Source organism: Pristis pectinata, chromosome 4, assembly GCF_009764475.1.
Source record: "Pristis pectinata isolate sPriPec2 chromosome 4, sPriPec2.1.pri, whole genome shotgun sequence".
Taxonomy (NCBI): domain Eukaryota; kingdom Metazoa; phylum Chordata; class Chondrichthyes; order Rhinopristiformes; family Pristidae; genus Pristis; species Pristis pectinata.
This window is the reverse complement of record NC_067408.1, coordinates 30,201,610-30,228,820: the sequence shown is the minus strand read 5'-3', so window position 1 is coordinate 30,228,820 and position 27,211 is coordinate 30,201,610. Positions and strand designations below refer to the sequence as shown.

Genomic DNA, 27,211 nt, shown 5'->3' with positions numbered 1-27,211 from the left:
ATATCCAGTCAATTAGATGACAGAATTGTTTCCTTAATCACTTACTGCCCCCTCAGCCTGATGCTGCCACAGCATTCTGTCCCTTTAAAAGTTATGTTCACCCTGGATGATTATTTTACAATGGTTTAATGGCATTCTGCTCCAATGTGTAAGCAGAAAATTCTGGTCTAAAAGGCTTTCTAGAGCATAGGTATCTGTAGATCATTTTAGTTAGCATAAAGCAGTGCAACTCACCTCATGGAAATTTGGTGTATTGGTTGAAATGCAGACAAGTCGGCTGTCAACGCATAAACCAGTGTGATGTTGATGGAAAAGAGATCAGCAAATGCCAAAGCTCACAACCACATTATATAATTCTTATTTCAGACCAGACCTGGTAAAATTTCAGAAATTACTACCTTATGAAATTTGTTTGAAATGTTAATTAAATTTAATGCAAGCTTTCTTGAGCCTGGCCTCAGCAGCTGACTTTCCTCTGTGCCTCTAGATGTTTGGCTAGTGGTAAGTTAACCAGAAATAATTTTGTGCAGAAAGCACACTGAAATTACCTAAAATGGAACAGAAAAATAAATTAATTAATGCACATATGTAGTACTAGAAAATTAGTTATAAACTTGGCTCTAGGACATTTTGTAGACCTTGCATATCACATAATTCTTAAAGCCTGAAAGGCAGTGGCCAGGATTGCTTCAGGTTTGTGTATATGATAAGATCATGAGAAGTGGTATCCTACCTTAATGACTTAAGTGGGGTTATTATATCTTTCTTCTGCTGTGCTCGCATTCCATTTGAAAGTGTCAGGCCAACTGTTTCCAGATTTCTGTCAACTTTGCTGGAAAACTGACCACTAACTGCTTGACAGCTGCTGAGAGTGACTCAAAATTTCCCACCCTCCCTCTGGGAAGTGCTTAGCTCCATGTGACAGCCTGATTAAAGCTTGTAGTTTATGGTATTGTTGGCGCATTCTTAGACTCCAAATTGATTGGAAGAGTAAGCTAGCTGGAGGGACGGCGGAGCAGAAATGGAAGGAATTTCTACAAGTAATAAGGAAAATGCAGGATAGATATATTCCAAGAAAAAAGGTTTTGAATGGAAAAAAGGCACAAATGTGGATAACGAGAGAGGTGAAGGCTAAAATAAAAGCAAAAGGGAGGGCATACAAGGAAGCAAAAAATAGTGGGAAAACAGAAGACTGGGAAACTTTTAAAAACCTGCAGAAAGCAACTAAGAAGGTCGTTAGGAAAGAAAAGATGAATTATGAAAGGAAGTTGGCAGATAACATTCGAAAGGATACTAAGAGTTTTTTTAAATATATGAAGAGTAAAAGAGAGACACAGGTTGATATAGGACCAATCGATAATGGTGCGGGAGAGATTATAATGGATGATAAAGAGATGGCAGAAGAACTAAATGAGTATTTTGCATCGGTCTTCACTGTGGAGGACATCAGCAAGATACCAGTTAGTCAGGGGTCTCACGGAATGGAACTGAGTTCAGTTAAGATTACTAGAGAGAAGGTGCTAGGAAAACTAAATGGGCTAAAGACTGATAAGTCTCCCGGACCAGATGAGGTTCATCCCCAGGTTCTGAAGGAGGTGGCTTTAGAGATAGCGGAGGCATTGGTGATAATTTTCCAGGAATCGATAGACGCCGGCATGGTTCTGGAGGACTGGAGAGTCGCAAATGTAGTTCCGTTGTATAAGAAAGGTGAGAGGCAGCATAAAGGAAATTACAGATCTACTAGTCTGACGTCAGTGGTGGGAAAGTTATTGGAATCGATCCTCAAGGATGGGGTTATGGAATACCTAGAGGTGCAAGGCAAGATAGGTCCTAGCCAACATGGTTTTGTGAAGGGAAGATCCTGCCTGACCAACCTACTGGAGTTTTTTTGAAGAAATCACAGGTAGGGTGGATAAGGGAGAGGCAGTAGATGTTGTGTATTTAGACTTTCAAAAGGCCTTTGACAAGGTGCCGCATAAGAGACTGATAAATAAGATGAGAGGTCATGGAATTACAGGTAGGATAACAGAATGGGTGGAGCATTGGCTGGTTGGCAGGAAGCAAAGGGTGGGAATAAAAGGATCTTGTTCTGGTTGGCTACCGGTTACTAGTGGTGTTCCGCAGGGGTCGGTGTTGGGGCCGCTTCTTTTTCTTTTACCTTGTACATTAACGATTTGGACGATGGAGTAAATGGTTTTTGTGGCTAAGTTTGCGGACGACACCAAGATAGGTGGAGGAGTAGAGAGTATTGAGGAGACAGGAAGGTTGCAGAGAGGCCTCGATAGTTTAGGAGAATGGGCAAGGAAATGGCAGATGAGATTCAATGTTGAGAAATGTGTACACTTTGGAAACAGAAATAAACGGGCAGATTATTATCTAGAAGGAGAGAAAATTCAAAGTACAGAAGTACAAAGGGACTTGGGGGTACTCGTGCAGGATACCTTAAAGGTTAACCACCAGGTCGGATCGGTGATAAAGAAGGTGAATGCTATGTTGGCTTTCATTTCGAGAGGTATAGTGTATAAAAGTAAGGAAGTGTTGATAAGGCTCTACGGGGCACTAGTGAGGCCTCATTTGGAATACTGTGCACAGTTTTGGGCCCCATATCTTAGGAAATATGTGCTGATGTTGGAGAGGGTTCAGAGGAGATTTACGAGGATGATTCCCGGAATGAAAGGGCCTACATATAATGAGCGTTTGTCGGCTCTTGAACTGTACTCACTGGAGTACAGAAGAATGAGAGGGGACCTCATGGAGACAGTTAAAATGATGAAAGGACTGGATGGAGTAGATGTGGTCAAGCTGTTTCCCTTGGTGGGTGAGTCAGGACCAGAGGACACAATCTTAGAATTAGAGGGTAGAGGTTTAAAACAGAGATGAGGAGAAATTTCTTTAGCCAGAGGGTGGTGAATTTGTGGAATTCCTTGCCACGTACAGCAGTGGAGGCCAGATCATTGGAGGTGTTTAAGGAAGAGATAGATAGATATCTAAATAGTCGGGGTATCAAGGGATATGGAGATAAGGCCGGAAATTGGGGTTAGGTTTTTTTTTTGCCCCCCCCCCAATTTCTTATTTCTTTTTCTTTTTCCCTTTTCTTTGGAGCAGACTCGATGGGCCGAATGGCCTACTTCTGCTCCCTTGTCTTGTGATCTTGTGATCTTACCACTTTTTTCATGTCTAAATAAATATAAACCCTTTGCATTAAACTATAAGATAGAACTAATGTAGCAAAATGGGAGGGAATAAGGTCATTTGTTAAATGTACATATTATGATGATGCTGTAATCGTTGCTGTTGGCATTTAGCTATATTATCAGATTTACTGAAACCAACTCACTTATTTTGTTCAAGATCATAGATTGTGCAAAGTCATTTTCATTGTCATTCTCTCTCTTTTGGAGAATTCAGAAAATTGTATGCTCAAAACAAAATGTGAATCTGGTTTAATGACTACATAAAATTTATACAATATTGAAATTACTCATACTTTGTCAGTTAGTGCATTCACGTTATAAAATTATGCATGCATGCTGGTTGGCTGGTTTATATTTCATTGGTTGCAGCAGGGATATGCCTGAGGTGACTACTAATTTTCATTGATTTCCAACTTCCCAGTTTAGGATCCTAGTGTATAGCTCAAAGATGGACCTTTGCCATTTGGTATTCCCATTCTTACAGCCAACTATAATTTGATTGGACTGGATTTTATCTATGGTTCTAATGTAAACATCTGATGTATAGTGAAAAACTGTATTTTAATAAAACACATTTTCAAAGCTAACTGGCTTTTCAAATGAAATGAAATCCATTTAATTTAGTAAGTGTCACTTGGTTTCTTTAAATCGTAACATTAGCATTTTGGAAATTGATAGTTCATTTCCCTTGAGATTTAATAAAGTCTCAGATCCAGATGACAAAACATCTGCTAGGTTATGGAGCATGTCTTCAGGTAAGAAATGCCTCCATTGTATTCCAATAACAAGCTGTATCAGAGTCTGAAATGCATCTTCTCAATAGTTTAAACTGTTTGATTAACATGTATTTATCAACTAATATTGCCTCATCATTAATATTTTTCTAGTTACTAAAGATATCTTGAATATAATGGAAGGGGAAAGTTTACCACCAACAGATTTTATATTTTTTTAAATGCAGATTTGTACATGGAAGGAAGTACATCAGATAGATATGAATTAGAGAAAATGGGGGAAAAAAGTGAGAAAAAGAATTATAGATTCTGCAAATGCAAGGTGATGCAGTGCACTTTTCATCAAAGCTTTCCTTACACATGCTGTCAATTGCTTAAAAAACAGAAAGATTGGCACTGACCTAGAGGAGGACTGAGGAGAATAACTTAGAAAGGACATAGAAATGTCAGAAGAATTTACAGTGGCCTTGAACATGAACCAGTATTGAAGGCTGGTTTTAAGCTAAAGGACTATTGAATCACAGCTATTATTATTGCAACAAAGTATAGACAGACTGAATTTGAGAATAATTGTAAACAAAACAATTGCATCTTCAGTGATTCTCAGCTTAGATAAAACCAGGGGATTGTTAAAGTAGTAAAGATTAAATGTGGAAGACAATTTTAAGTAATAAAGGAGAAGGAATGAACTAAGTAGGCTAAGTTGAAAAATGTCAGTGCCACTGGTTATTGCAAAATCCAGCAAGTTGGGCTGAATCTTAAATGCCAAAAATGGGTAGGTGAGAGTAATATCAGATATTGAAATCCAGAAAACTGGAGCAGGAACAAAACATGCTTGGAACCCACTCTGTTCTAATGGAGGAGAGGAAAGAGGCATGCACCATCCCATCTGAGGAAGTGCTTTGGGTTATTTTAATAACTTAATATTGAGTTGACCTTATTTTAATAGCCATTCTGTTTTTAACTCATTTTGGCTGGGTTCCCCAGGCTTTGAGTAACTCTGCAACAGAAAAGAGGGGAGAAGGGCTCTCACATATTAGGTGGAGACACAAGACTGCAGATGCTGGAATCTGGAGCAACAAACAAGATGCTGGAGGAGCTGAGGCAGCACCTGTGGAGGGGAATGGACAGACAACATTTTGGGTCGAGACCCTTCATCTGGACTGAAAGATACAAGGAAGAAAGCCAGTATAGGTGAGAGGAAGGGGTGGAGCAAAAGCTGGCAAGCAATAGGGGTATCCAGGTGAGGAGGGGTGATGGGCAGATGGAGGAGGGAAGAGTGGAAATAACTGGTGAGGAGAGGTGATAGGTGGAGGCATCAAAGGGCTGCAGATGGAATCTGATAGGAAAGGAAGGTGGAGCATTGGATCAAATAAGGGAGTTGGGGAGGGGACCCAGTGGAAGGAGTGTGTTGGTGATGGGTAGATGGAGTGGTGAAGGAGGGGAAAGAAACGTGGGGGGGGGGAGGGTGCTGGGGTGAGTGTAGGAGGAACTGGGTAGATCAGGAGGAGAGAGAAAAGGGACAGAGGGAGAGCAGTTTACCTAAAATTGGAGAATTTGATGTTAATGCAGAGCAGTTGTAGATTACCCAGGCGGAATGAGGTGCTGTTCCCCAATTTGTGTTTAGCCTCACCCTAGTAGTGGAGGAGGCCGAGGACTGATGTATTGGTGTGGGAAAGTGGAGGGAAATTAAAATGGCTTGCAACTGGAAGTAGTAGCATTGTTTGTGGTCTATGGAGGGGAAGGAATATTTTCTAGATACCCCTCAATCTGTCTGTCATGCACCACCTTGCAATGTCAACCATGATCTTCTGATTTGCTTCACCAAATCTCCACCCCTCCATCCTGACCACCATCGCCATTCCGACCACCATCACCATTCCAACCACCATTGCTGCCCCATGACTATTGTGGTAATTCTATCATGACCACCATTTTTGCCACCCTACCCTGACTATCATCTGCTCCTTTCTGAGCACCCCAGGACATTAAATCAATGTCCCTATAATTTGGATCAAAAAGGAAAATACACTGAGTTTCACAAAGTCTGTGATTATCCTCTTGGGCTTTCTGTGCCTCTGCAGTGCTAATTCATAGACGAGCCTGGGCATGTGCAGTATTATCATTATTATTATTATCATGGTTCATTTGCACACAGCCTTTTTATTTTTTTATACTTTACATTTGTGTAAGTATGTTTGTTTTATTTTATAGTTATAATTGCTCATCAATTTACTGTTTTGGTTTTTATTGGGCAAGGGAGTGCCATCGTAATCTCATTGTGTTGTTGTTGCAACAATACAATGACAAATAAAGAAATAATAATAATAATAATAATAATAATAATAATAATCCAACACCATACACCTCTTGGGAGTTTTGATCCCACATTGGTTGCCCACAGTTGTGCGCACCATGCATGCAGAGGCAGGCCTTCAGAATGCTGGTGAGGCCTGCTTCAGCATTACTTAAACAAGACCTGCCTGGCTGTATAGGAGGTGGAGACTGCTTTGAGAACTACCTCAGGTAGGAATTCTTCAATCAACATACTAAACAATACAATGGCTCTCTTTGGGTCCCCCACCACCACACCAATTCAAAACTTTTGCCCGATTCTTCCCACCCCACCAACCCTGAACCTCTGATCTGTCACTTGATGTGCTACTTGATCATTTATCTACTGTCCAACTCCCCCCATTGTTCTATCATCTGACACCCTAACATGGACACCAATCTGCCACTTGACCCCTCCGCCCCATCGATTGACCAATGACCAACATTTCCAATTATCGATTGGTCACCCTCCATCCCTACATGGACCATTAATCACCCCTCTGACCAGTGATCTGCTGCCTGACACCACGCCCCGTAAACTACCTCTGTGCCATCTGACCACCACCTGCCCTTACACAACCCACCCAAGGCCACTGATCCACTGTCTGGCCCACAAAGATCATATCTGAAATAATAGCAAATCAAGGCCATAATGAGACTAAGGAATTTAAATAGTGAAGAAAACTTACTGGAGAAATTACTGAGTTAAATTCAAAGAATCCCTTGTCAAGATCTGCTCAAGTATAATATTAAACCAAATCTAACCCTCATTGACCACTGCTAATCTGATGTGATGGCAAGGAATTTTGATTTTTTAAACACCTGCCCTGATCCCACATATTTCATGAGTCCTGTCAGGCTCAGGATGAGTGGCCAGACTAGAATTCTCTGGAATTTTTGGCCAACTTTCTAGAATTCTAAGAGGTGTCTGCAAAAGGAAAGAGGTGCATTGATTTTGGTCTTGCAAACTCCCAAATTTTACAGCCAATGAGATGCTCCTGAAGCATATTCATTTGTTGCAATGGAATAAATATGGCAGCAAATTTGTACACAGAAAACATTCATGAAACACCAATGTGATGATAACCAAATAATTTGTTTCCAGAAGTGTTAAGGAACAAAAAAAAATCAGAAAACTCTCTGTTGTAATATTTCTGAGGTAAAAGTTTGCAGTCACAATTGTTGCTTGAGCTATATTGATTGCTAATGTTGTCAAGGGAAATATTTGTGAGATAATGTTCCTTAAGATTACAGTAATAATATGTTTAACAAAAATGCACTTGTGTTTAGTTGTGCTAGGCTATCCAGATTAGTCATTATCTTCCTAGTTTTCTGCTTCCTATGAAAAAATCTTTTGGCCTCCTTGGGGTCCTGTATGCTTTGAGGAGATGAGATCACTTCTTGCTTACCTACATGTTTCCCAGTTACTCTATATACTCAATATTTTAGGCAAGTGTCATGAGTGTTTCCTGTGTATAAGCTAAAATTCCCATCTGAATTAGAGAAACACCGCAGATGCTGGAATCTAAATGAAAAACACTCTGATGCTGGAGGAACTCAGCAGGCCAGGCAGCATCCGTGGAGAAAAGCAGGCGGTCAATGTTTCGGGTCAGGACCCTTCTTCAGGATTGAAGATAGGAAAAGGGGAAGCCCAATACCTAGAAGGAAAAAGCAGAGCAATGATAAGTGGACAAAAGAGGGGAGGCAGGGTGGGCACAAGGTGGTGATAGGTAGATGCAGGTAAGAGTGATCACTAGTGATAGGCAAGTGTGGGGGAGGAGAGGAGAGCAGATCCACTGGGGGATGGGTCAAACGTAAGGAGGAAAAGGGGTAGAAAAAAAGAGAGGCTAGGAAAGGGAAGAAAAGAAGAGGCATGGTGCGTGTGGGAGCAGTGGGGGTTACTTAAAGTGGGAGAATTCAATGTTCATGCCATTAGGTTGCAAGGTTCCAAGATGGAAAATGAGATGCTGTTCATCCAGTTTGCATTTGGAATTCTCCTTGCAGTGGAGGAGGCCGAGGACTGACATATCTGTGATGGAGTGGGAGGGGGAGTTAAAGTGACTGGCAATGAGGAGATGCAGATCGCAGTTATGGGTGGAGTGCAGGTGTTCTGTGAAATGGTCACCTAGTCTGTGTTTGGTCTCGCCAATGTAGAGGAGGCCAGTAGATGATATTAAGGGAGGTGCAGGTAAATCTCTGTCTCACCCGAAAAGACTGTTTGGGTCCCTGGATGGAGGTGGTGTTGGGGCAGGTGTTGCACCGATGGCAGGGTCAGTGGAAAGTTCCCGGGATGGGTAGTTGGGGGGGGGGGAGGTGGAGGAGTGAACGAGGGAGTCGCGGAGAGAGCTGTCCTTGCAGAAAGGGGTGGGGAGGGGAAGATATGCTTGCTGGTGGGGTCCCTTTGGAGATGGCGGAAGTGGCGGAGAATAATGTGTTGGATACGTAGGCTGGTAGGATGAAACGTGAGGACAAGGGGGACCCTATCCCTGTTGGGTCTGAGAGGGGTGGGGGTGAGAGCAGAGGTGCAGGAAATGGCAGAGATGCAGGTGTGAGCTCTCTCGACCACAGTGGGGGGAAGCCACGGTTAGTAAAGAAGTTGGACACCTTGGATGTCTGGAGTGGAAAGCCTCCTCATGGGAGGAGATGTGGCAGATACGAATCTGAATTCACTGCAGATTTCTTTAAAAGAAGAATGATTTTTTTTTTGAAAATGCCCCACTGTATATACTGCATCTTTAGATTAACCCAAACCTTTCACAAGTGTTTACTGTTTTGGTTTGTTATTGCTTATCCAAAGCAGTTATGAACACATTTTAAATAACAGCATTTGCAGTGAGGTGGATTATTGACAAAGTTACATCAGAATCAGTGATCCCCGCCACTTAACACATTTTTAAAGTTAAATCTTTACTTTATAAAACTTTATTTATACAGCACAGTAACGGGCCCTTCCAGCCTAATGAGTCCGCGCCGCCCATTTAAACCCATGTTAACCTACCCATTTTATAGAATTGCAGATGTTTCGATTGCAATTGATTAAACTTCTCTGTGTGAAGTTTAGCTCAGTAAACAGTACAATGTGATTTGAACAGAATATTTAATCTTAAAGTTCTTGTCAAATTTTTAGTATGGAAGCATCTTAATAAACCTCCCACATTTAAAGATTATTTGAAAAGGTCACAGGCTGCCCTGTAAACTTAAATCTGAATTTTACAGTGGCATGCAAAAATTTGGGCACCCCTGGTCAAAATTTCTGTTACTGTGAATAGCTAAGCGAATAAAAGATGACCTGATTTCCAAAAGGCATAAAGTTAGAGATGATATATTTCTTTAATATTTTAAGCAAGATTACTTTTTTTATTTCCATCTTTTACAGTTTCAAAATAACAAAAAAGGAAAAAGGCCCAAAGCAAAAGTTTGGGCACCCTGCATGGTCAGTACCTAGTTACACTCCTTTTGGCAAGCATCACAGCTTGTAAGCGCTATCTGTAGCCAGCTAAGAGTCTTTCAATTCTTGTTTGGGGGATTTTCGCCCATTCATCCTTGCAAAAGGCTTCTAGTTCTGTGAGATTCTTGGGCCGTCTTGCAGGCACTGCTCTTTTGAGGTCTATCCACAGACTTTTGATGATATTTAGGTCGGGGGACTATGAGAGCCATGGCAAAACCTTCAGTTTGTGCCTCTTGAGGTAGTCCATTGTGGATTTTGAGGTGTGTTTAGGGTCATTATCCTGTTGTAGAAGCCATCCTCTTTTTATCTTCAGCTTTTTTACAGACGGTGTAATGTTTGCTTCCAGAATTTGCTGCTTTTTAATTGAATTAATTCTTGCCTCTACCAGTGAAATGTTCCCTGTGCCACTGGCTGCAACACAAGCCCAAAGCATGATCGATCCACCTCTGTGCTTAACAGTTGGAGAGGTGTTCTTTTCATGAAATTCTGCACCCTTTTTGCTCCAAACATACCTTTGCTCATTACGGCCAAAATGTTATATTTTAACTTCATCAGTCCATGGGATTTGTTTCCAAAATGCATCAGGCTTGTTTAGATGTTCCTTTGCAAACTTCTGATGCTGAATTTTGTGGTGAGGACGCAGGAAAGGTTTCCTTCTGATGACTCTTCCATCAGGGTCATGTTTGTGCAGGTATCGCTGCACAGTAGAACAGTGCACCACCACTCCAGAGTCTGCTAAATCTTCCTGAAGGTCTTTTGCAGTTAAACGGGGGTTTTGATTTGCATTTCCAGCAATTCTACGAGCAGTTCTTTCGGAAAGTTTTCTTGGTCTTCCAGATCTCAACTTGACCTCCACCGTTCCTGTTAACTGCCATTTCTTAATTACATTACGAACTGAGGAAATGGCTACCTGAAAACGCTTTGGTACCTTCTTATAGCCTTTTCCTGCTTTGTGGGCATCATTTATTTTAACTTCAGGTACGAGGCAGCTGCTTAGAGGAACCAATGGCTGCTGATTTTTGGGACAAGGTCAGAGGAGTCAGGGTATTTATAAAGCTTTAAAATTTGCCACACCTGGCCTTTCCTAACGATAACTGTGAACAAGCCATAGCCCTAACAAGCTAATGAAGGTCTGAGAGCTTGGTAAAAGTTATCTGAGAGCTCAAATCTCTTGGGGTGCACAAACTTTTGCATGGAGCTTCTTTCCTTTTTCTCATGCTAAAATTGTACAAAACAAAAATAATACACTAATCTTGCTTAAAATGTTGAAAAGAATGTTTCATCTTTAACTTTGACTTTTGGAGATTGGTTCATTTTCTACTCACTTTAACTATTCATAGTAACAGAAATTTTGACCAGGGGTGCCCAAACTTTTGCATGCCACTGTATATTTGAAAAAAAATGGCTGTTATTTCAGCGCAAAGTTGGATGGTATGATTGCAAGTCCCTAATGCACTGTAATTTTATTGTATAGTCCTTAGCTTCCAACTGGTTTTGCCATTTAATTAAAAACGGCTGTTCTTTAAGCCTGTGGATAATCCAGTATGCCATAGACGTGGCTGGCATAATCAATCAGTCCACATTGCTTGACTCCAGGCTGTACAGACATTAATTTAAAATTTGCCTTCATATTCTTGATATTTTTAAAACAATGTAATTAGAAAATGTTAAGCAGATAATGACGGAAATCATGCTTTGCTTTACTTTAATCACTGTGAAACAATGTGATAATGGGAAAGCTACAAAAAATTTGAGCTGTACACAGCTTCTTTATTAAAAAAGCCAACTTCCATATATTCAATGCCATTACTATGCCATGGAGTGCCATGGAAGAGTTATCAAACAAAAATTGAGGCTAAATCACAAGAGGTTAGGGCTAGGAAAGAGAGCTGGGAAGACAGAGGTTCATAGGGAGGGAATTCCAGAGCTCAGGAGCTTGGTGACTGGAGATGTCTGAAAAAATAGGGAACAATTACGTTTTGGGATGAGCAACAGACCACACTTAGAGCAACTCAGATATCTTGGAGTCTGAAGGGGGTTATTTGGATAGGAAGGGCAAGATCATGGAATGATGCTAAAATATGGATGAAAATCTTAACATTAAAATGTTGCTTAGCAAGGTGTAGTTATAGGTTAGCAAGCAGAGATAATTGATGAATGGGAGTTGGTGTGAGGTCAGACAAAGGCATTGGAGTTTTGGATGTCCTCAGGTTTACAGGGAACGAACAAAGAAAATGAAAGCCCGGAGTGTGTTGGATTAATCAAGCAGAAATCAAAGATTTCAGCTGCAGATGAGCCGAATGTACTATCAGTATTGAGCAATTTTAAGGAGGTAGAAGTAAGCTATTCTAGCTTTGACACCAATATGTAGCCCAAAGTTCAACTCAGTTTTGACACCAAAGTTGTTAAATGTGTCAGGTAGAGTTAATGATACTAATGACTCCTTTCCTACTGTTGTCACAATTCCAGCCTAACTCTTGGTCTCATAGAATAGTGGCAGGTTTTAGCTACATTTTCTCAGTTCACCGACACTAGAAAGTCAAAGCCACTTTTTCATGTGTTATAGACTCCTTTCTAGACATGCCATTAATTTCTGATGCTATGGAAACAGCAAATACCAATACTCTCTGAATGTTATAGTGAACCTCTAGGTAATTGGATAAATTCACAGTACAATAAAAATGACTATTAATGAGGTTTCATTTCTTTTGGATTTTGATTGCTCATTTAGCAACATTTCTATTTAATGACCTTCAGGATATTGCCTATTGATTAATATGGGCATATTATTATTATTGAGCTGCATTGTTTATATTTTAGTAATTTCCTTTGGGAATCATAATGGGACAATGATATGATCAGCTTTAAATTGCTGTTCAGTTTTGGATCCAGAAGGAATAGTTGAAAAAGAAATCTGATCTTTGGACAGGAATTTATGGTTGTAAAATGCTTTCATGTAAACAATTTATTGTTGGCTAATACCTCCTGTCAAATCTGTTCTTTATTTTCTTACAGGTTAATGAAATTTACCACGATGAGTCTCTAGGAGCTCATGTCAATGTTGTGTTGGTGCGAATAATCATGCTGGGTTATGGAAAGGTAATAGAAAATCTATTTCTGTCTGAGTATATAGGTAGTCTTCAGTAAAGTAAAAATGCTCTATCTTTACGGTCCATGTAAATCATGGACTTACTCTCGTACGTAAGTGCCAGGAGTCTCTTCACAGCTGTTTTGGTGGTCTTCAGGGCAATCCAGACATTGTAGACACTCTGAAGCTCCTGTTGGTTGGGGGTTGTCAGGTTATCTGTGAGCTGCTGTCTAAGAAGAGCTACCTTTTCATGATCCTTGAGACCATTAGTATTATATTGTTGCAGCAATGTTCCATTTGCTGCTATTGTTTTGGGGCCAGGCTGATGGAGAGTGGATTAGGCAGCAGTCAGTCCATCAGTCATTGGTACCTGTCATGATGTGAATGTTGTGAACGTCTTTCTGATTTCTCACTTGGATAATGACATAATCTAGTAGGTGTCAAATGTTGCAAAAAGGTCTTGTGCTTATCTTTCTGGTGAAATAAGGTGTTGGTTATGACAAGACCATGCTCCAAGCATTTTCTCAGGGGGAGGACCCTGTTGGACTTAGCCTTCCCTATTGCCTCCTTGCCAATCATGCCTTTCCAGAGAATGGGAATGACATCACTGTCACCCAGGAGGATCAGTTTGTCTTCCTCAGAAATATGGGCCATGGTTTTTATCCAAGGTCAGAATAGAAGTCCTCTTTGGCCTAAACCATAGTTTGCAGTGTTAGGATGTATAAACTGATTACTATATATAGTTCTATGTTAGAGTAAGCCAGAGGGTTATGAGGTTCACTGTGACTCCAGACTAATTCATTCTCGATGGCACAGCACACCCCATGAAGAGTGTGTTCCTCTTCTGGTTTGTCCTTCCAAAAGAAGGTTTACCCACCACCTTGTTCATTGAGCTGGCCATATGGAGATGTCAACGTTAAACCATTTGAGCTTCTGGGCTATGATAACAGCATGATGCAAGGTCTGTCGTTGTTAGGATATCCAGGAAAGTCGTGACATTCCATTCCTAATGAGGAGTGGAAGTAGTCTGTATGTGACTTTGTTTAACACAGCATAGCTGTTGCACACCAGCTATAACATGGAGTTGACAGAATAAGATCTGGGTCCAGGCTGACTAGAGGCCACACTGTACTGCACGAACATTAACACAAATACACACAAAGGCATCTGCTACAATGTACACACTAACATACAAATGGGCTCAGGCACAGATGCCTTTGCCCATTTCCGGCTCCTCATTTTCTCCCCCACTGAACTTTCTCACCTTGATCCTGCTCTACTTCAGTACCCACTGGCCCCCAGCCTTCTCCCACACTCACTTTGTCCCCCTTCCTCCAACACTTATTCCCAGCTTCCTCCTTCATACACCCAACTTCTTTGCCCCCTCTCTTTCCATCTCAGCACTGGGCATTCTTCCCCTCACCCTCTGCTGTAACCCTTACTAACCCCTTTTGCCCCTTCTATCCCCACCACCTAACTCCACCCACCTTCTCCAATACCCAACTACACTCCTGAAGGAAACCCCATTTGCTTCAACGTACTTACCAACAAGCTGGGCAGGGTGGGATGAGGAGGGTGGGGGAAGGTGGCTAATGGCAGCAGTCTCAGACAGGCAAGTGCTATAACTGGCACTGGGGGTGCTGTTGTGGGCATCAGTGTGACGGAGAGATCCCACAGAGGAAGGACAGCTGGGCGTCCCTCCCTCTCAGACACTTTCCCCCTCCTATTCCCTCTCAATTCCCCAGCTCCTTCCTCTACCCATGCCTACCCCTACCTCCTGACTGTAAGCTACTCAGCATGTAACCCAGTCCAAACTCCCCAAACTCTACCAGGAAACCCCAGGAGAACCTTCAGCTGATTGCTCGGTGCTGTGATTATTGGCAGTTTGTGGGCTTCTGGAGCTCCACCGGTGTGTTTGCAAGATGGTCCCCAGAAATTACCTGTACAGTATGTCTGGCTGAAACTGCTGGCACAGCGTAACTGGAAGAGATGACCTTAACTATCACAATGCTACCCTTTTGATGGCTATTGGGTGCAGGCATTCTGGCAGGAGGTGGTTCTGTAATGTAACTCTCATGGTGTTGATGTAGAACAAGTTCTACTAGGCGATTAGCAGAGGCTTGTTGCAAGGGCTAATATATTGTGTGGCAATGCAAGTAGTATGATGGTGTGGTGCTGTGACTTGCTATTAAGCAGCCTAGAAATTTATTGATGACAAAGCTGGAGAGGTGTGCTGTAGGTTGTTGCCAGTTGTGCCAACATTCGTTTTGCGTCACACCAAAATTCAGCAGCTCAAGACTTTGGCCGGTTTGTAAATGACCCTTACACAGAGCACACAAAGGAGGGTCTCGGGTAGGTCTGGGACTGGGTCCAAAGAGGCACGGGGAGAGGACTCGGGTATCAGGAGTTGAGGTAAGTCCTCAGTCAGGGGTTGGACTTTGAATTGCAGCCTTAATCAGGAATTGAGTCCAAGGTCAGGGGTCTGATAGATGAGTGAGGTATCAGCAGTGCGCTGGGATCTGCCAAACCAATGCTATTTAAACAATATTGCTCTAAGAGTGCCCAGTCATGACATTCTTCAAGCAACTTGACCAAATTTTCCAAGCAATGCATCTGAGGTGGAAATCACATGCAAGAGTAATTCAGGCCTGGAAGAGCCCAGTCAAATTTCCAGAAGTGTGCAGTTTGACCTGGAAATCATTGCAATAGTGTTCCACTCTGGAATTAATCCATTTACTTGCAGATAGCACTGAACAAAACCATAATTTTAAGCCTTGATTTCTTAACTATACAACAGCTGCCAAAATTAATTTTAACTTTATTTGCTGATTCTCAGAGAAGTCCTTTATTATGCTTCATTATATATTTTGGTCTTGTGATTGTTTATATTGGCACTATTTGTAATTGATATTCTGCTGAAGTTTTGTAAATACTTCATTATAGTCAACTTCCCCTTAAATGATTAGATAGTATTCAATGATTTAAAAATTGCATTGCTAGTAGAAACTGAAGTCCCTAAAATTCAAGCACAAAGCTGTATTTTTTTAAGAGGTTTACCACTGTAAATTAATCTTTCCTGCAGTGAAACACTATATTGACCATTTCCGGTCATCTTACATCTCTCCAGGGATTGAATTTAGTACTTTGAGGTGTGAATCACCATTGTAACCCTGACATAGTTTTCATATTAGAAATGCATGGGATCATGCCATTCTCCATGTAACAGTATCTTTGTCAAAGTTGAGTTTATTGTCTTATGTATGCACAGGTGCAATGGAAAACTTACTTGCAGCAGCATCACAGGCAGATAGCATCAGAGACACAGCATTCATAAGAAAATCATAAATTAAACATAAATCATACAAGAAAGAGCACATTAAGACAAAAAAACAAAATCCATTGTGGTTCAAAGTGGTCATAGTGTTGCTGTACTGAGGTAGTTAATAGGGTTGTGTGGGTTGGTTCAAGAACCAAATGGTCGAAGGGAAATAGCTGCTCTTGAACCTGATGGTGTGGAACTTCAGGCTTCTGTAACTCCTGCCCGATGATAGCTGCGAGAAGATGGCGTGGCCTGGATGGTGGGGATCTTTGATGATAGATGTTGTCTTCTTGAGGCAATGCCTCATGTAGATAATTACGATGGTAGGGAGGGAATGTGCCAGTGATGTATTGGGCTGAGTCCATTACTCTCTGCAGCTTCTTACTTTCCTGCAGATTATAATTTTAATGGGACAGTTTGGACAATGCTGTCTTAGAAGCACTCACCATTAGGCACACCAAAGCAACCGGGTCTCTCCAAAACTGCACTAGATAGTGACTCTTGTCAAGTACACCCTATACAGCACAGGATTCCAATGTCTCCTCCCAACCCCTTACCAAAGCATTAAAACTCTAATGCTCCTCCACCTACCACCCCTTTCTCCATACACCTTTCCACAGTCGCAGGTACAATTGGATCCCTGGATGCTTGTCATTCTGACCTTGCTGAATCTAGATTCAGACCACACTACTGGGGCACATTTTCTTTCCCATGAAGGCATAGTGCCTGTCCAGTTGCCGCAGGTGTCAATAGATAAAATGATCACTCGTTTGAGCTAGATGGGCTTCCGTGACAGAAGCCCACCCAGCTCAGATATTGTGTGCATTTGAATTTTCAGGCCAAGAAGTCTTAATTATCCATAATTAAAAATATATTTATGGAAAAATGCCAACAACAATTATTAACAGATAAGCACAGTAAAAAGATACAATGAAAATGGAACAATAAAACAAAATGGAAATTCTTTTATTGCTTACAGAGTAAAAGCTGGCCTTGCCGGTGGATACCTGTACTAGGCTTTTATCTAAAAGCTGTAAAATAATCAAACTGATATTTTCAGAATGTTCCTTTTAGACACCTAATGACATCTAATGGAAATCTTGATACAAAGACCCAACATATTCTTTGGTCCCTGTTCTCTTTCTCTATCACCAGTATTAGGAATCAAAAAAATGATGCTCTTCATGGTGAAGCCTAGATATGATTTCAAAATCCGAAAGCTTAGCTTTCAGCAGTTTAAAATTGAAACTGGCACATGGATAGTTTACAAATCATTTCCATGAAAGAGATTCAGCAAGTCTTCAGCTGGTCTTTTGGATCATATCATATTACCCTTTCAGTCATTGTCCAGATTTACGATCTCTGAATCTTTTGAGTTGTAACAGGCTGAATAAATTCTGAGCTCTCACCAACTAAGCTGGAAAGCTTATATGCCCTTAACAGTGTAATGACTATTCTGTACCATAGCTAGATTTCTAGGAGAAACCAGATATTTTCAGTTGACGAAATGACATTCATAGGTTGAGGGTTGTATGCCTGTTACCAGCACTGAGCTGAAGACAAATTATTCTCTCAGAAAAAAGCTACGGAGTTCATCACTCTCAATTTTTTCAGTTGGCTCCGAATTCTAAAGAGAAAGATGAGGAATGGAGAAAATATAAACATAACTACATATGCTTATCCCTAAATTCTATCAGTAAATATTTCAAATACACCTCCAATTTCAATAAACTACACACTATTTTCTTTTCAAAATGTTTCAAGTTACTGCAGCTTATTAAGGCAGTGATAGTACTACAGCGATGCAGTGTTGGTAACACTGTGGTATGAGCTTTTCCCTGGATGCACTTTGTGCCAGCAAAGTAATTCCTTACTTTCCTCTCTGGTGCACCAAGGAAATGTGAGGGCAGCTGAGTAGATTGTACAAAACCCTCCAATCCTTTACTTCCAACACTGTGCTTGAAAAAGTTTACCGTAAATAAAACTAAAGAAAAAGACATCTATGGAATATGTTCTGTAAATTTGTTTGGAGTTTTAGGCCTCGAAATTAGATCACATCATGCTTTGTGTGCTATTGATCCCATTCCAATGAAAAATAAAAGGTGAATGAAAATCAGGGACTTGCAGCATGGATCGCGAAATCTGTGATTTCCGTTCCAGGTCCCCCTGGCTCTGAAGCATAATATGTGGAGAACTGCAGGTGTCCAGTGGTGTCCAATGATGAACAACCCATGTCTGGATCCTACGCCCAGTTTGAGTGGCCCACGCCATCCACAAGCTGTTCTTGCAGAATTGCCTTGTATAGCCAGCTTTCACATGGTTTAAATGTGATCTTCCCGCGCAAGTGTCAAGCTCTGCACTGAAAACCTGACCCAGGTGGGTCCCCTTCAAGTTACTTACTTATTCAGCTCTCTTTTGGGCACCAACCCCACCCCACCACCCCCACCCCCCAACTCTCAGTGTAGCAGACCCCATATCTTTCTCCAAACTCACACCCATGCCCAACCCTTTGCCTGCCCCTAACCCAGCCTGACATGACAACAACCCCCCAAAACCAAATGTACCCTCAGAACTACTGCCCCCCCACCATTGACTGGCAATTGCAGCTGTCTGACACAGTCTTCTGACACCAGCCATGATGAATGATTGCAGGGCCCTGGCTCACCCTTGACTTGAGGTTACAGCACCCCCTCCCTGATTCACCAACCCCAACCCCCACTCCAACACTCCTGACCAATAAACATGGCACCAATCCCCCAATACTACTGATAGTTGGCAGCTGACTGGTGCCCCCAGCTCCCCTTTCATTTTATTATTCTCCCGGCTCCCTCCCCCAGGTGATTCACTCTCCACCATCACTGGTCTCTGGGCTTATTTGACTTCCTTTGAGAAATCTGCTCTGGTGAAGTACACAAAAGAAAGATCAGCAAAATTAGGAATATAATCATTGGGCCTTCAAAAGGCTCCACAAAGGTTTAACAGGTAAATTATTAATACATTAATGTTTATGTGGTCAAATTCCCTGAAATTTGCCCTGTGGAAATGTTCTTTCTCTGATGCCTTTAATTTCTGTCCTCCACTATCTCAGGATGTAGAGTTAAGCCTGTTGTGCCTTTGAAAGGTGTGACCCATTTACTCTATGCCATTGTGCCCAGAAAGATGTTCCCAAGCCTCCAGCTCCTTTTCATCCTGGATTTCTCACATATGAATGGGCCAGGAATCTAAGCAAGGAGGCCAGATAAGTTTTAATGTGTGTTCTATTGAAGGCTTTGGGCCATCCCAGCCATTGCTGTTCAGCAGTTTCTGAAGCTTGAAGCCATACTTCCTACTTCCAGTCAGGATCTGCAGTAACTGATGAGACTAGGTGAATGAAAAAAGAATGGCTTGAAAATATAGAAAAATATCATTTGAGATCTTAGAAACATAGACTGCCCTTTAAACCAGATCAATTATTCAATTAGTTTCCGGTTAATTTGTATCAAACCTAACTATCCCACTGAAGCTCATATATTCTTACCTAACAGAAATCTATCACTTATTCAAAAATCTGGATTGATCTCCTTGTGGAGAGGGTTGAAAGAGAGATGACTGGTGTGGGCCTGAGAGTAGGAAGGTAGGCGATTTTTGACCACATAGGCAAGGTGGAGAGTGGAGATTTGCCAGCAGTGGCATGAGTGTGTACCAACCCCTGAGAACTTGGTGCCCTACACTCACTTTTTCTTAGCAGTGTTCCTCTTCTGCCTCCATTTTAACAATCCAGACTACAGCTTTGGTTATTTGCTGCTAAGGTCATAGAGCTCTGAGGCAGATCCTGACAGTGGCAGAGAGAGAGAATGCTAATGGAAGGCATGGGTTATTTGTAGCGTCAAACCCCAAACCAAGGCAGCTGGGAAAAATTACACATCATCCATGAATGCCAAGGTCAGGGCTACACTGTTGGATATTGGTAACAACATACTGGTGGTCAGGAGATGCATGTCATTGAGTGTACATAATGCATAGAAATGCTACTAAATGTGTGTAATTGTAACTGAGATTTTACATTTAGAATTTTTACATTGTTAATGCTTGAGCAGTTTAAGATCACATTATATGAAGAGCAGGGGCTTGGTAGGAGTTATTAGAACCTTTTTACAACTACTTATCTGTACATGTGTCATGGTGACTGATAGCTCAGCTGCCTCTCTGTACTTTAATACCTGATTGTGGTTGATGTGCCCACCCGAAGCAGATGATTTTGCCCTTTACTCAAACATCCCTTCGAACCACCCCACTTCCATCAATTTACCATTACCCCTTGGGTGGTCTCAACGCAAAACCACTTGTTCCTTAAAGAGAAAGCTTGACCAAGTTTCCAACAACAAGCATCTTCAAAAGAATTAAAAATGTAATTTTCCAACTTCATTCTGCAAGGGGGGAATTTTGCCAAAGAAACACATATGAGAAATTCAGGCACACACTGCATGTGATTTTCCAATTATTTAAGTTATTGGCTCAAAAGCCAGGCAGAATACATGCCAAGTTCCTGATACCCACTGCTAGAAGGCAGAGTTCCAGACCAGGAGCTGAGATTTTGTCAGATAAATTCTACAATGGGCAGGCAATCTGCTCCAATTATTGCCATCAATTGAAAATTAAAATTTAGCCCATTGGTTTAAGATCTGCAGTGAAATAGGCAAGAAAAGAATTTCAAGTATCTTATGCTAGTATTCCACAGTGTAACTTCAGTGCCAAAATGTCTGGAATCTATATGAGAGAAAGAAGGAGTCAGGCTGACTGGAACACTAATCAGTGACAGATAGAATACTGAGAGTGATGGGGATTGGGAGACAAGCCAAAAAATTTGCGTGAACACAAAAGCATGGAAAATAAATTAATATTTTTATTTGTGTCAAAGTTCACTCAAACGTATCCAGTGAAATGAAAGACAAGTTGCTAATTATTGGTTCTGAAAATATTTTGTAATAATGCCACACATTCAGTGGTCTTTCTTGAAAAATGATAAATGTTCTTGTGATGAAGGCTGTTGAAATTGCACCCAAGTTTTAAGAAAATCGTTATTTTTCAAAGTCTGTTAGCCTGATTGAAGTTGGAAATCCCTCTCAAAGTCTGGAGAATGTGTGCAGATGGGCCCATTCCCAGCAGAAGTCTGATACAAGTCACGCAGAATATCATGACCATGCTATCTTTCTAACAAGGCAAGATTTTGGTCCATCGGGAATGCAAGGTATTGTACTCCATTCAGACTGGCAATGATTTTTAGTTCTTTGCTCAGATATAGTGTACAATATCATATTGATAAGTAATTCACTTTATAGTCATCAGTATTCCAGTTTCCAGCTGATAGTTCAAAAGTAAAGGGTAGAATGACAGGAGATGAGCTGAGAGGAAGTTGTAGGTGGGGAAATTGAAGGCCATTTGATATTGGGTCTGAAGTGATGAGCCACAGACCTGGCAGGTCACCCACAGCAACCTGCCAGCCACATCTATTTGAATTTTGGGCTACTGTCAGCCATCAAGAGAGGGGCAGCTAGAAGGGAACTCTAGATATAACAATGTGGATGTGTTGGGGGTGTGGAGTGGGTGTGAAGTATAAGTGATGATCAGAATGGAGAGGTTAGCAGTGACCCTTCATATTAATGTGATCTGCATTTCCCAGCCCCATATTCAAATATATTCTTTAAAAAACATATGTCAAATGACAGTCTAACATTATGAAGGCTGGGCTCATGTACACCAGGCTCTCTTGAAAGTAGCCGGTTGCATTGAGGGCTAAAGGAGAGATTAAATATGTTGATTAAAAATATGCCCCTTAGGATATCTATGCTGATGATATGAGTGGCCACCTCCATTTCCAAAAGTGCATAGCAAACTGGCAGGCATGTTGACACTTCGTTGCCTGTTGGATGCTTATAAAACAACAGACCATCCAGCCCAATAGAATTTCTAGGCCGCTGTTCATTCAATTGCCAAGTCCATTCACAAATGCATTGTCAGATAGTTTGGAGTAACAAGAGATAACAATTATAAGGCAGCTGGAAAATGGTAAAACTGGAATAACTGAATGCAGCATTGCACAGATTTTGCTTGTTATAATATTCTAAGATTGATAGAAAGAGTCCAGATTTTGACATTCGGTGCTTTATCATTCCACAATCATTATCTTACAGATTTTAAGTTGCTTGACATGATAATTGGTTATAAATTCATCTAGCAGTTTGTTTTTTGCTCCAAATTCCAGCTTCTACAGTCTTGTGTGTCTCCTTGTTTCCTCTGTTTTCAGTTCTGGTGTGACAAATACCATCTTGCATGATATAGATTATTTTACAAACTAAAACAGTATAACATATGAAAGACCTTTGGGCAATCTGAACATAACTTTCACAATTAGGAAAAAAATACATCTACAAAATAAGGGAAGAAGGTTTTAATTATCATTGACATGATTAAAAAGAAACACAATTATGATTTTTCAACTTCTTGAATGTTATTTATGGTTTCCTATCTTTACAGGTTATGCTCCAGTTACAGGTATGTGCCATCCAGTGCGAAGTTGCACCCTGAATCATGAGGATGGCTTCTCATCTGCATTTGTAGTTGCTCACGAGACTGGACATGTGTAAGTCTTAATTTTGCAGTTCCAGAGCAAATGGAGAATGCTCAAAGACATAGCATGCTGTCAAGATTAACAATGTTAAGCATTAGAACAGTAATTTGCACTAATACAACTTTACACCAGAAGAAGTTATATGTATTTTACAGAGGAAAAGGTTCCCAGGTCAGTTGGGAAAAAGGAGTGGAACTTTGATCAAAAATGGGGTGAGTTTTAGATGACATTTACAGATGAAAGGAGAGTAGGTGTGTTTAGGAAGCTGTTCCAAGTTATAAGCTCTGCCACAAGCAATAGAATGAAAGGTGGAAGTTGAACAGAAGGTCAGAGACAGAAGATTGGAAAATGTATGAGAAGGAAGGCTGGAGCAAGTTCCAAAGCTAGAAATGGAAATAAGAACAAGGATTTGAAGTTGTGAGAGGAGCCACTCATGATGATGGGCAGATGGAATTCAATACTGGAAAGGGCACAAGCAGCTGGGTTTTTAAAAAGGAAGAGATAATGGTGAAAAGATAATGGTGAAAAGGAAGAGATAATGGTGAAAAGAAGGCTTTAAGGAAATTTTTAATGAAAATGAGTGTAGAGCTGACAGAAATGTTGGCGAGGTTGTGACTACTTATGGCGCTAATACACCTACTCCATGGAAGGTGCAGGCTAATAGAACATAGAATATTACAGCACAGTACAGGCCCTTCAGCCCACAATGTTGTGCCAACATTTTATCCTGTTCTAAGATCTATTTAAACTTTCCCTCCCACTAACTTTCCCTCCCACATAGCCCCCCATTTTTCTATCATTCATGTGTCTATCTAAGAGTCTCTTAAATGTCCCTAATGTATCTGCCCCACAACCTCTGCTGGCAGTGCATTCCACGCACCCACCACTCTGTGTAAAAAAAAAAAGTACCCCTGACATCCCCCTTATATCTTCCTCCAATCACCTTAAAATTATGTCCCCTCGTGTTAGCCATTGTCGCCCTAGGAAAAAGTCTTTGACTGTCCACTCAATCTCCTCTGCACTCTCTCTAAAGCTTCCACATCCTTCCTATAATGAGGAGACCAGAACTGAACGCAATACTCCAAGTGTGGTCTGACCAGAGTTCTATAGAGCTGCAACATTACCTTGTGGCTCTTGAATTCAATACCCCGACTAATGAAGGCCAACACACCATATGCCTTCTTAACAACCCTATCGACCTGCACAGCAACCTTGAAGGATCTAGGGATATGGACCCCAAGATCCCTCTGTTCCTCCACACTGCTTAGAGTCCTGCCATTAACCTTGTATTCTGCCTTCGAATTCGATCTCCCGAAGTGCATCACTTCACACTTATGCGGGTTGAACTCCATCTGCCACTTCTCAGCCCAGCTCTGCATTCTATCAATGTCCTGTTGTAATCTACAGCAACCTTCTACACTATCCACAACACCACCAACCTTTGTATCATCAGCAAACTTACTAGCCCACCCTTCCACATCCTCATCCAAGTCATTTATAAAAATCACAAAGAACAGGGGTCCAAGAACAGATCCCTGCGGAACACCACTGGTCACCGACCTCCAGGCAGAATACACTCCATCTACCACCACCCTCTGTCTTCTATGAGCAAGCCAATTCTGAATCCACACAGCCAAGTTTCCCTGGATCCCATGCCTCCTGACTTTCTGAATGAGCCTTCCATGAGGAACCTTATCAAACACCTTACTAAAATCCATGTACACCACATCCACTGCTCTACCTTCATCAATGTGCTTTGTCACATCCTCAAAGAGTTCAATCAAGCTCGTGAGGCATGACCTGCCCCTCACAAAGCCATGCTGACTGTCCCTAATCAGCCTATGCTTCTCCAAATGCCCATAAATCCTATCTCTAAGAATCTTCTCCAGTAACTTGCCCACCACTGAAGTAAGACTCACTGGCCTGTAATTCCCAGGGTTATCCCTACTCTCTTTCTTAAACAAATGAACAACATTTGCCACCCTTCAATCATCTGGCACTACTCCAGTGGCCAGTGAGGACGCAAAGATCATCGCCAAAGGCGCAGCAGTTTCTTCCCTCACTTCCCATAATAACCTCGGATATATCCCATCCGGCCCCAGTGACTTATCTATCCAAATGTTTTTCAAAAATTCCAGCACATCCTCTTTCCTCACATTGACATGCCCTAGCGTATCAGCCTGTCATATGCCATCCTCACAAACGTCAAGGTCTCTCTCTCTCTCTCAAGCAAAGTATTCATTAAGGACCTCCCCTACCTCTTCTAACTCCAGGCACATGTTTCCTCTTTTATCCCTGATTGGTCCTACCCTCACTCTAGTCATCCTCTTATTCTTCACATACGTGTAGAATGCCTTGGGGTTTTCCTTGATCCTACTCACCAAGGACTTCTCATGCCCCCTTCTAGCTCTCCTAATTGGTTGAGTATATTGTTCCTGGATGTTTCAGTGATAATTTAATGCTTCAGTTGTATATACATACAACCAAAGAACAATTGAAATGGTTTGTTTGTAACATTTTATAATCCTTGAAATTTGTTTTGGTCCCTGCCATAAAGAGATGGTTGTAATCCAGTGTGCTCCTCTGAAAGGAATTGAGAACCATATCTGAAGTAGAGACTTGTTCACCAGACACTAGCAAGCCTCCTTAAGGCCCTAGGTAGCTTGTAGAAATGTATTAAAAGATCACTACACAGTATTTGCAGAGGTTTCAGTAGTTTCTTTTTTTCTTTGGAAACATTTATAGTGGAAGAAAGGGAAACTCTATTGATATAGAAGTTCTTAAACTGGCAAAAGATTTGTACTTCAACATTTGCAGAACATGTTGTTCAGTATTGCTGTTATTAACATTTCTGTCATAAATTTATTTGCAGAACAGATTTGGCAATAGTTCTTTTCCTCTCTTTAAGCTAAACATTATTTTTAAATTGTCTTGAACTACAGTATTTCAGTCTTAGTGTTCCAAGATGAATGGGGGATGTTGGGCAGACGGCGAGCCCCGAAGGTATTTGCATCCCAGCAAGCCAATCTGCAAAGGACTGTGTACAACTGCTTCAGCTTCCTGTGGGTCAGCAGAGTGCCAGTGGCAGAGCTTTGCCATCTGCAGCTAACACACTTGCAGGCAAATTGTAGCATAGGCATTAGCAGTTATCATGTTTATGGCTCACTTTGGCTAACGTTAAATATCAGCTAATGTGCCACTCACATATGGATGGAACTGTTGCTTGAACAGTACATCTCACACTTTAATCTATTCTCCCTCTGAGCAAGATAACATTTGATTGGAGGAAATGAGAAACATTTTCCAAGAGCCTTTCACGTCATAAAATACTTTACTGTCAATACATGTTATTTAAAAGCAAATAAAGATGAAAATACCCAGCAGGCTGAGTAGCAGCTATTGCCATCATTGAGGACAGGGAGCTTTCTCCTCTGATGAGCTATTTATTTTCCATCTGCATACATGATTGGATGTGTCAGAGCCATTGAGCTTTGACTTGATCCATAGGTTGTGGGACCACTTCAGACTGCTCTGTGGAAGAATGTGCATCTTACTGCATACCAAATCATTCATTTTACACCTGTTAAATGGAGACAGAGTCAACTAATTACTAGCCTGAGTGTCAGCAACATTTTTCCCAAAGTATTAGCCACGGTTGCCATTTACCTGATTTGAAAATCCTCACTGAGTGACCATGATTTGAGGGATGAAATTTGTGGGTAATATGAGTGTGAGTAGCTATTCAATTGTAAATTGAAGCTTGAATTTATGTCCTGAATATATAGAACAGTGCAACACAGGAACCCAATGTCTATGCCAACCATGATGCCAATCAAAACTAATCCCATCTGCCTGCATGTGGTCTACATCCTTTAATTCTCTGCCTGTTCCTGTGCCTGTCTAAATGCTTCTTAAATGTTGCTATTGTATCTGTTTCCACCACCTCCCCTAGCAGCACATTCAGGGCACCTACCACTCTGTGTATGTGTGTGGATAAACAAAAATGCCTTGTAAATCTCCTATAAAGTTTATTCCTCTTATCTTAAATCCATGTCCTATAGTACTTGTCTCTTCCACCCTGACAAAAAGACTCTGACTATCTATCCTATCTATACCTCTCGTAGTTTTACATACTTCTAACAGGTTGCCCCAATACAGTGAAGGAACTGAATTGTGACTTGATACGGGAAAACTGTATATGTGAGACAGTATGACAGACATATTGCATCAGTTTTGTGCAATTAGATAGTATTGTTGAGCAACTTTACATTGCCAAGTTTTATACAATAAGATAGTGGGGTAAAAATTTGTCTTCAATGGCATGCAATAAACACATATGAACAAATGTGCATAGTATTTTGCTTCCGGAATTGAAGTCAATGGAACCAACTTTCAGAATTGGAGTACAATGTGGATATGTTCCTATAATTTGCATTTAATGTGTGTTCCAAAGACATGTATGTATTCCATTATTTCCTTCATCTGAG

The 27,211-nt window shown here is 41.2% G+C and overlaps 1 protein-coding gene across 4 annotated transcripts in view; it reads left to right on the top strand.

Annotated features, from left to right (window-relative positions):
• The window catches only part of LOC127569267 (A disintegrin and metalloproteinase with thrombospondin motifs 2-like), a 210,057-nt gene that overhangs the window by 141,077 nt on the left and 41,769 nt on the right, over positions 1-27,211 (top strand). For all 4 annotated transcript variants that reach the window (XM_052013743.1, XM_052013745.1, XM_052013744.1 and 1 more), the window contains exons 4-6: positions 12,726-12,809; positions 21,188-21,344; positions 22,631-22,736. In XM_052013743.1, the coding sequence (XP_051869703.1) occupies positions 12,726-12,809; positions 21,188-21,344; positions 22,631-22,736 (347 nt within the window). The remainder of the gene's footprint in view (positions 1-12,725; positions 12,810-21,187; positions 21,345-22,630; positions 22,737-27,211) is intronic.